This window comes from Trichechus manatus, unplaced genomic scaffold, assembly GCF_000243295.1.
Source record: "Trichechus manatus latirostris isolate Lorelei unplaced genomic scaffold, TriManLat1.0 scaffold00139, whole genome shotgun sequence".
In the NCBI taxonomy this organism is placed as follows: Eukaryota; Metazoa; Chordata; class Mammalia; order Sirenia; family Trichechidae; genus Trichechus; species Trichechus manatus.
This window is the reverse complement of record NW_004444075.1, coordinates 1,050,358-1,061,459: the sequence shown is the minus strand read 5'-3', so window position 1 is coordinate 1,061,459 and position 11,102 is coordinate 1,050,358. Positions and strand designations below refer to the sequence as shown.

At 36.2% G+C, this 11,102-nt stretch overlaps 1 protein-coding gene across 10 annotated transcripts in view; it reads right to left on the bottom strand.

The window, feature by feature from the left end:
* Nucleotides 1–11,102, bottom strand: part of INPP4B (inositol polyphosphate-4-phosphatase type II B) — a 961,283-nt gene that overhangs the window by 102,570 nt on the left and 847,611 nt on the right. For all 10 annotated transcript variants that reach the window (XM_023739719.1, XM_023739717.1, XM_023739718.1 and 7 more), the window contains 3 exons: nucleotides 5,128–5,300; nucleotides 3,834–3,957; nucleotides 2,584–2,701 (listed from right to left, as the gene is read on the bottom strand). In XM_023739719.1, the coding sequence (XP_023595487.1) occupies nucleotides 2,584–2,701; nucleotides 3,834–3,957; nucleotides 5,128–5,300 (415 nt within the window). The remainder of the gene's footprint in view (nucleotides 1–2,583; nucleotides 2,702–3,833; nucleotides 3,958–5,127; nucleotides 5,301–11,102) is intronic.

Here is an 11,102-nt window from a genome sequence, read left to right as displayed (position 1 = left end):
TCATTTGATGTTCTAGGGTTTCAGGATTGTTGATTCTCTGTTTGGCTTAGTTTTTCGGATCTTTGTTGTGGAGGGACGGCGTGGTGTTTCTGCCTAGAGCGCCATCTTGCCGGAAGTCCTCCACTCTTTTTATTTTGTATAGGTCTAGACAAATATTCTATTTCTTCCTGAGTAAGTTTTGGTAGTTTTGGTCTTTCTAGGAATGTGTCCATTTCATCTACGTTGTCTAATTTGTTGTCACATAATTGTTCATAGTATTCTTTAATAATTCTTTTAATTTTTGTAGAGTCAGTAGTGATGTATCTACCCTCATTTCTGATCTGGGTGATTGTGTCTTCTCTCATATTTTTTTCATCAGTCTAGCTTAACATTTGTCATTTTTTTTTTTTTTTTTATCTTTTCAAAGAATCAATATTTGGTTTCACTGATTTTTCACTTGTTTTTCTGTTTTTATTTCATTAATGTATGCTTCAATCTTCATTATTTCCATCCTTTTGCTCATTTTTGTTTAAGTCTTCTCCACCTTTTTGTAGTTTCTTAAGGTGCTATATTATCGATTTGAGACCTTTCTTTCTAAAATGGCATTTAAAGCTATAAATTTTCCTCTAAGCACAGCCTTTGTTGCATCCTATAAATTTTCATTTGTTGTGTTTTGTTTTCATTTAATTAAAAATATTTCATAAATGCCCTTGTTATTTCTTTTTTGAGCTATTTCAAATGGTTATTTAGAAATGTTTAATTTTCAAATATTTTTGGATTACCCAAATTATATCTGTTGTTGATTTCTAATTTAATTCCACTGTGGTCAGATAACACACTTTGTGTGATGTCAATGCTTTTAGACTTGTTTTATGGCCCATTATATAGATTATCCTGAAGAATATCCCAGGTATTCTTGAAAAGAGTATGCATTCTGATTTTGTTTCCAGAAGTGTTTTATAGATGTCTCTTAGGTCAATTTGGTTGACAGTATTGTTCACGGCTTCTGTATATTTACAGATAGTCTATCTAGCTGTTTTATAAATCATTGAAAGTAGGGTATTGAAGTCTTAAAATATTACTACTGGAGTATCTCTTTGTCCTTTCATTTCTGTCATTTTTTGATTCATGTATTTTGGGGTTCTGTTGCTAGGTGGAAATAGATTTATAATTTGTATATCCTCCTTTGATCATCAAAAGATGTACCTCTTTGTCTCTACTAGTAATTTTAGTGTTAATGTTTATTTTGTCTGATACTAGCTTTTTCATGGTTACTGTTTGCATGGTGTATCTTTTTCCTTTTTTTTTTCTTCTTTTAGTTTCCACTTATTTGTGTCTATGAATGCAATCTATGTCTCTTGTAGGCAGCATAAAGTTTTATCTTGTTTATTTTTTTTCAAATCTAATAAACCTCTTCCTTATCTTAGATATTTAATCAAGTGAATTTAAGATAATTGCTATAATGGCTGGATTTTTTGTCTGTCATTTTGATATTTGTTTTCTACACATCTGTCTTACTGTTTTTCTGATCCTACTTTATTACCTTCTTATGACTTAAATAAAGATGCAATATACATCTTTAATTATTACAGTCTACTTCAGATTGTTGTTGTTATGTTCTGCTGAGTCAATTCTAAGTCATAGCAACCTCATGTATAACAGAATGAAATGTTTTCTAGTCCTGTGTTATCTTCATGATCGTTGATATGTTTGAGTCCATTGTTTTGACTATTGTGTCGGTCCATCTCATTGACAGTTTCTCTTATTTTCACTGACCCTCTACTTTACCAACCATGATGTTGGTAAGGGCTTCTATATAATAAACTCCCTTTCATTCATTTATATATATATATATATATATATATATATATATATATTTTGACCTGAAAATGTTTCAAGTTTTAAATATCTTCACACAGCATTTAAAAGTCCTAACACGAGAATGATTGAAATTTGGAGAAATTCTGATTGAAATGATTTACCACAGGACATAACTCTTCTGTTGAAGGTTTATTTTAAACACCATCATTTTTCTTAATTATTTCTGATATTTTGTCTATCAAATGTTGACCTTTGAAGCTATTTATTCAAAACTCTTCTTGGAAATCTCACAGTCTGAGAGTGAATCATCAAAAATAAATAAGAAAAATGGTGGTATATGCCCCTGATATAGGAATACATCTTTTCTAGAATGTTGCTGCTTTTAACTGAATTTAATTTAAAGTCGTCTCAAGAATTATGATGCTATTAACCAAACGATTCCCACAAGAGTAAAATCATTCAGGGCTTTAAACTGGATAGTAATAAAAAGGAAAGTGTTCTTCTCATGCATGCTTTCTTTTTAAATTTCTCATATTTCATGACGGGGGTAGGGTATTACCCTACTCACCTTACTACAGCACAATTTACAAACACTTATGAGAATTCCAGGAGTTTTTCAAGATCTTCCCCTGTCATGACACCTGTATTTATTTCTCACCAGAAAGGAAAAGAGAAGAAAAGAAAAATTCCCAAACAAAAGCTGAATTCCTGTTGGTTCCGTTTTTAGGAATTAATACAACATGTCTAGCAAAGCTTGTACTTCAGGAAATGGGCACCACTTACCGCCTTCCTGTTATAACTGGTAAGACATCATTAGATTTGGCTTCAATTATTTTAAATGCTACCTTCTTCAAATCTGAAATGCCAACAGCCATGTCCTCTAGCATTCCAATTTCATCACCTAAACAAGGGAAAAGATGCTTAGTTACAAACATGCTATTTGAAGAAAATGTCAGTAGCTACCATGCCTCCCTGCTGGAATTGGGTCTAACATTTTAGTGAATGAGTTTATAAATGCAGTGAATCCATTCTAAAAGCTTTTCCTCAGAGGCTGAAGGTTTTTATCGGTGAAATAAGAACCATTTCAATGGACTCCAGCAGGCAATATACCCTTTAAGGGGAGGAAGTATGTACACATTTGCTGGGAGGCTAGAAAGACGATTCAACCAGGTTATGACACAAAACACCATGCAGATCTCTGTCCATGAGCAGGACTGATATTTTATTTCTAGAAATAATAGCAATGATTGAATCAAAAATCACTGACATGGGCTCATACTGGTTATATTCATCAATACGTTGACAAAAAAGTCCTGAGAAGAAGGTAACTAAGTAAGATTCTAGACCAGTGCTCTCCAATAGACTATATTGGAGATATATATATATATATATATATATGTATATATATTACATACACATATAGCGCATATGTAATTTTATATTTCCTAGTAGTCATATTTAAAAGAATAAGATAAAAAGGTGAAATTAACTTTAATAGTATACTTCCCCTAACCCAATATACCCAAAATATAAAATATAATTTTAACATGTAAATCAATATGAGAATCATTAATGAAATATTTCCAATCTTTTTCACTAGTCTTTGAAAACTGGTGTATGCATAGTACATCTTCATTTGGACTAGACACTTTCAAGTGCTCAACAGCCACATGTGGCTACTGTATTGAACAGCCTAGTTCTAGACATTAAAAGATTGGGACTTTAAAAACAAAGTCATTGAACCTATGTTGGCAAAGAGACTTCTGTATTTAAAAAAAAAAAAAAAAAAAAAAAGCCAGATAGCTCAGGACTCTACCATGAAAAAATCTATAACTCCATTTTCAAAACAGAATGAAGGTAAAAGTACAGTTATAAGGTGAATGAATGCAAAGAACTAAAAGGTTATATTATTTCTGCAATACTTGATGCAATGAAGGTTTACTTCTTGTTTTGATATTTAACTGGAAAATCTATAGATCAAATATCCCTATGAATATGAATATGATTTTAGCATGCACTACAGCAATACTCACTGTATGTACTTAGCAGTCCTTCATATTGTACTATCAAGCCGACTGTCTGAAGCTGCTCTAAGAAGGCAGGGTCACGCAAACTTGTATGTAATTTGATGATAAAGCCACAGACCAATCCAGCAAGCTAAACAAATATTAAAGAAATTAATAGAGGCCAGAAAACTCATCAGTTTAATTTTAACATATTTTAAGGCTTTTGAGGCATCATAGATTGAATTTTAAAATTTCAAATTTTTATAACAAAACTACAACTGTTTATATATACATATTAAAAGAAGTTGACAGTCTTTGATCTAGCAAGGGCTTGCAGAAAACAGCTTAAGGAAGGTAGCATTGTGAAAGGCAAAAAAGCCTGGGCTTCGGAGTTAGGTTGAAATGTCTTTAAATCCTCTCTGATAATTTCTAACAGTGAGACCATAAAAAGCTAACACTTCCAAATCTTATTTTTTTAATACATGCAGAATAGTGCCAACAGCATTCATTCACAGAGTCATTGAAAGGACACAGTGAAGAAACATGTATAAGGCAGAGCATAATGCTTGAAAAGGTTAGCTCCATTGACCATTGGAGCATCCAAGAAAGAGATGGGGACAAGGATCGTTTGGTTAAAATATTCCCACTGTCTGTAAATGTTTAAAAATAGAGGTCCTCTTTCTCCTTCCATCCATATCTTGTGTCTATAAAACTTAATTATAGGGGTGTGGATGGGTGGGGAGAAGGGGGGGCAACTGCACAGTCACTGTGGTGGAGGTCAGTCTTGGCATCTTGAGTGGGGTTTAAAGTAGGCAAGGCAGATGGTCCTGTCAAACCTCCCATGTAAGCCTTACTGCCCTGCAAACTTATTTTACAAACAAAAGAGGAGGAGATCATTGTCTGAGACCCTGACCTAGGATGCACAGGGGAACTATATAGAGCACTGCAACCAATCCCTTTTGCTAGTCCTGGCTAGCCACTTACAGTGCAAAGCAGCAGTCCCATTTCCTTACACTGTGTGTAGAACCCCTAGGCATAATACTACAGCTGCCTAAGCTACCCTTTCCTCCAAAGACCCCATGCCACATGAAGACGAATGTACGCGGCAGACATGTGGCCACCTCTTTTCAGAAATAAATACTTAGGGTCTTATAAGATGGTTCCATATGATAATAAATTCATATTTATTATGAATAAGAAAAATTGGGCACCAAAACTTTAAGAAGTACTTCCAAACTAAAACTGCCAATAAAGAACTTTATCTTCATCAGGGATAGCATGTTAACAATTTAGCACTGTATCAACAACAACAGGCACCTACTGCTTGACTGAAGACGATGTCTCTTCTTAAGGTCAGCATCAAACACTGAGGCAAGCTGTATGCAAGTTCCTGAAGGAGCACAAACGTCAGTGACTGCTTCGCTCGGTTCACCACTTCTCCCATGCAGTCTTTCAGGGTAAGGATGAGGGGATACAACTGTTCATACCAGTCCTCTGTGGGGGGGGGGGGATGTAAGAACAGTAGGATAGATGAAGGAAGGTCTTGGAGAATAGAACCAATTTATTTATTTTTTTTCAGTGAAGTTATACATATTATGAAGGATTCACAAAGACTAGATTTGAAGATCTCCAATCCAAATCTCTCCTCTAAACTCTAGATGTCTATAACCAGCCAGTCACGCATTGAATCTCTGCACTTGGATGTACTCTACACATTTCAGTAGAACTCTCTGCTTATCTCTGATTTGTGCCACTTTATCTTAGTGGATGGCACCACCAAGTTCTTCCACGCTGGAAACTAGAGTTTTCCTAAACTCCTTCTGAAGTCTTTACATTTACTTGGTCATTAAATTGGTTCTACTACTGTAATATCATCTTCCCCTTGCCCTTTCCCATCATCCTTTATTGCTCTCACTTGGATCACGTCCTAGCCCCCACCTAACTAATCTGTCTCGCCAGCGATCCTGTTGCCTTCAAGTAGATTCCGACTCATAGCGACACTATAGGACAGAGTAGAACTGCCCGATAAGTAGGGTTTCCAAGACTGTAATCTTTATGGAAGCAGATTGCCACATCTTTCTCCTGTGGAGCGGCTGATGGGTTCAAACTGTTGACCTTTTCGTTAGCAGCTGGTGCTTAACCACTGTACAATCAGGGCTTCTGACCTTCAGCCATACCTTTCTAAAATCCCTTTTCAAGAGTGTTGCTAGAGTGAGTTTTCTAATCCCATCACATCACTCATTCCCACACTTCCTTACTTATCATACTTTAAAAAACACTGAAGCATTCAGAAAAAAGTACCAGTTCTTGAAATATCCTCCATTATCTGACTTCTGCCTACTTGTTCAACCCTCATCTCTTAGAACTTCTTCACTTGCAATTTCAAGACCCAGATGAACTGAAAAGCATATATGTCCCCAAACACTTATTGCTGTCTGATTTTAGTGCCTTTACAAACCCCATCTCTTCCTTTACTTATTTGCCTTAAAATTTATCTCCTCTGCAGACTTAATTCAGGTTTTCTCTCTTCCAGGAAGACTTGTATGATTTTCCCAATGTTCCCCTCCCTTGCTCCTGAAGGACACGTTGAGTTCACCTCTTTTTGTGCCCACAGTACCCTGCCCTTACTGTTACAAGGCTACCCTTGCTGTTTTCTCTGCTAGAAGTGGGTTCATCGAGGGCAAAGAGTTTAATTTTTAATCACTTAATCTCCAGAACCTAGCATGGTACCCAACATAGAATAGACACTCAGTAAGTTTCAGTTGAAGGAGCAAAGTTACAATAAATATAATAAGTCCTTTCATATAGAGACAAAAATGAGAAAATCAAGTTTCTGAGAGTATTTGGATTTCAAATAGCGTTCCTTCAAATCAGGATACAAAATTGAAACCATCTGTGCTATTTATACATCTAGATTTTTACATGCTTCAATTACACAATTACGACTTTGCCATACCTTACAGAAACAAGTTATCTTCTATTTCAGTTTATTTGAAAATCAAAACCCTGACAAATGCCAAATATTATAAATTCTGGACTGTGTAGCTTTTCATAAAATATAAAGAAATTAATAGCAGGATGACAAATACATTTAATATGAAGGAGTGCAAGCTGCAACATTACTGATGAGGCACGATCTGAAATCATATGATATTTTCAGCACAAAAATATAAGCACCATAGTGAGTGATATGAGTGGTCAATAACTAGTTAAGACCTTGAAAGAGTTATGCTGTTGTTGTTGTTATGTACTGTCCAGTTGGTTCTGACTCATAGCGTCCCTATAGGAGGGAGAAGAACTGCCCCATAGGGTTTCCAAGGAGCAGCTGGTGGATTTGAACTGCCGACCTTTTGGATAGCAGCCATAGCTCTTAACCACTGCACAACCAGAACTCCTGAGTTATAGGGAACAATAAAAAGTATTGTAATCACCATTGCACCATGCCTACTGTCACTTATCTTATGTTGTAGTGTAATAGACTAGGTAAAATCAACCAAAATAAAGACTAATTAATGACCTCAACTTAACAAAAATACATGTTCTTATTAACCCTCCATATTAATATCTATGTGATGCCATATTATAAAATACATTGGGAACATTAGGAGTATATTATTTTTAAAATATTGGGGAATTAAGAGTTATGATAAGAATAAGAAACACTAGAGAAAGGGAAATTCAATGAAGAGTTGTTAAATCTGTAATGAGTTAATTAATGACCCACATATAGGCATCCTAGGATGAAATATGGACAATAGATCAATTTATGCAAATATTGGTTAACTATTGATCCTTATGTCATTAGTACAATGATAAGCGTACATGGTGGTACAGCAGACATTTTCAGAATAAAAGACACATACCCTATATATACCCAATATTCCTATATATTTTTTATATCTGCATTCTTTTCTCTTGTTTATCTTGCATTCTCTCTCCCACTCTCTCTTTTTAATTGCTGTTCTTAGTATGAATGGATATTGAGAACACACACACTAGGAAGACAAATATTTCAATAAATTGAATTGAAATGTAGATCTTAAAACATAACAGACTGCAAATTGATTTTATTTTGTGTTGAGCCCTATAGAGATCAGTTTCTAGTACCAAAGAATTCCTATACATAAAATAAAGCATGTGTACAGTAGGTGGTGCTGCTTTATCAGGCTGAAGTAGAGCTACTTTGCCAGTAGTCATGCCATTCAAAGAAAATGATTTACTTTTCTATACATTTGCATAGTTCCCAAACAATGTATTTTTATTGCTTAATATCTTGCATCATACTACCCCGTGTCATGTGGTCAATAATTTGGTCATGAATGTTATATACTCTTTCTAGTCAGAAAACTGAAAATCAACTTAGATGTACACTTTTTCCCATTTTAATATCAAGTGATTAAAAACAAACAAAAAAACACTACTGTTGATTCTGACTCATAGCAACCCTATAGGACAAGATAGAACTGCCTCATAGTGTTTCCAAGGAGCACCTGGTGGATTTGAACTGCTGACCTTTACAGTCCACAGCCATAGCTCTTAACCACTATACCACAAAGATTTCCACACCAAGTGACAGGTCAAATGAAATGTAGCTGTTAGTCCTGAGGTCTTTAAAAGAAGAAAACTCACGGATTTCTTCATAAGCAATCAGGGTAATGTTTTTAATTACTCTAAACATCTCCCTCACACTTATTTAACCACTGGTTTCTTAATAATGAAATGCAATCAGATAACCAAAAAGAAGAGTCTGATTTCCAGTCCTACTGGAATAGAAATGGAAACCTGGAAAAAAGGGGAACAGATGTGGGCTAAGTTTCAACTGATACTCTAAAGCTAGAATCATCATTAGATACTTCTCTGACACAAACATTACTTCAGCGTCTTCATTTGCTATAATTACATATACCTTTTATGGTTAAAATTAAAGAAAATGACAATATGGGAAAACATTAATTATACATGAGAAAAATTATAAGTTGAGTGAGGCAGTGTGTCTTAAAGATAATAGTAAACTTCCTATGGAGAAGCATAGGTAAGACAGTGAAAAATACATTTTTTTTTTCCTAGAAAAGAAGCAATTAACTTCAGCAGATAAAGAAAAATTACACCGGCAAATGCAAATTGCGATGCTGAGGTTTACTTCTGCGTCCCTATTCACTCAGCGTATGGCTCAGGCTCTGAAATCAACACAGTGGGGTGTGACAAGCCAAAGAAAGGTTGAAGGCAGTTCATAAATGGCCTTTTTTTCTCCAATGAACATTCTAAACCACTCTCACAAAGGAAAAGCGAATACGTCTCTCTTTAAAAAAATGTTTTTCAGAAAGAGGAAAAGCTCCAGCTCTTGACATCTTGAGACCTTTGTCACTTCACCCTCACCTTTGTGTCTCTCCATACTTCACCGTTTACTTGGTGTTTATTTTGTCCTGATGACAAAGCCATTTTATGGCAAGGATGAAGATGGTGTTCTTTATTTAAGGAAGAAATCCTGAAATGAACATCCTCTCTTCTGAGTTAAGCTTGTTTTTCAAGTTTCATATATATATTTATGATGTACCCAGTGAGGCTGAGGAGCTAAGGGCCCACTGCAATACAGTCACTGCACCAACACCTGTTGTGTGAGTTTTTTTTTTTTTCTCCTTGACATATTTTTTTTTATTGTTGTAATTAAATGAGGTTTACACTTCAAGTTAGTCTCCCATACAGAATTTTTAACATACATTGTTATGAGACCCCAACCGCTCACCCCATTCTGTGACAGCACAATCCTCCCCTCCGCCCCTGATTCTCCATGAACATTCAACCAGCTCCTAACTCTCTCTGCCTTCCCCTCTCACCTCTGGACAGAAGCCGCCCCTTTGGTCTCTTATATCTAATTGTCTAAGAGGCATATTCTTCACAAGTATCACTTTATGTCCCACAGTGCAGTCCAATCCCTGCTTGAAGAGTTGGCCTTGGAAATTGTTTCAGTTCTGGGGTGATGGAGAGACCAGGGGCCATGCTTTCTGGGGCGCCTCCAGTCTTAGACCATTACGTCTGGTCTTCTTTCTAGAATTTGAGTTCTGCACCCATTGTTCTACTGCTCCATCAAGGACCCTCTGTTGTGCTCCTTGTCAGGACGTTCATTGGTGGTAGCCAGGCACCATCTAGTCCTTCTGGTCTCAGGCTGATGAAGTCTCTGGTTTATGTGGCCCATTCTGTCTCTTGGGCCAATACTTTCCTTGTGTCTTTGGGGTTCTTCGTTCTCCTTTACTCCAAGTGGTTGGGACCAATTGATGCATCTTAGATGGCTGCTTGCAAGATTTTAAGACCCCAGACTCCACTCACCAAAGGAGGATGCAGAACATTTTCTTAATAAGGTTTGTTATGCCAATTGACATAGATGTCCCCTGAAACCATGGTCCCCAGACCCCGCATCCCTGCTACTCTGTCTCTCAAAGTATTTGATTGTATTGAGGAAAGTTCTTAGCTTTGGTTTAGTCCAGTTGTGCTCACTTCCCCTGTAGTGTGTGTGTCCTTCCCTTCACCCAAGATAATACTTATCTACTATCTAGTTACTGAAAAACCCTCACCCTCCCTCCCCACCCTCGTAACCATCAAAGAATGTTTTCTTCGGTGTTTAAACCTTTTCTTGAGTTCTTATAATAGTGGTCTTATACAGTATTTGTCCTTCTGTGCCTGACTAAATTCACTCAGCATAATAAGTTCTAGCTTCCACCAAGTCATACGATGTTTCACAGCTTCATCATTGCTCTTTATCGTTGTGTAATATTCCATTGTGTGGATATACCATAGTTTGTTTATCCATTCGTCCATCGTCGGGCACTTAGGTTGCTTCCATCTTTTGGCTATTGTGAACAGTGCTGCAATGAACATGGGTGTGCATATATCTATTCATGTGACAGCTCTTGTTTCTCTAGGATATATTCCAAGGAGCGGGATAGCTGGATTGTATGGTACTTCTATTTCTAGCTTTTTAAGGAAGCGCCAAATCGATTTCCAAAGTGGTTGTACCATTTTACATTCCCACCAGCAGTGTATAAGTCTTCCACTCTCTCCACAACCTCTGCAGCATTTGTTATTTTGTGTTTTATGGATTAATGCTAGCCTTGTTGGGGTGAGATGGTATCTCATTGTAGTTTTGATCTGCATTTCTCTAATGCCTAATGATCGTGAGCATTTTTTCATGTGTCTGTTAGCTGCCTGAATATCTTCTTTGGTGAAGTGCCTGTTCATATCCTTTGCCCATTTTTTAATTGGGTTATTTGTCTTTTTGCTGTTGAGGTTTTGGAGTATCTT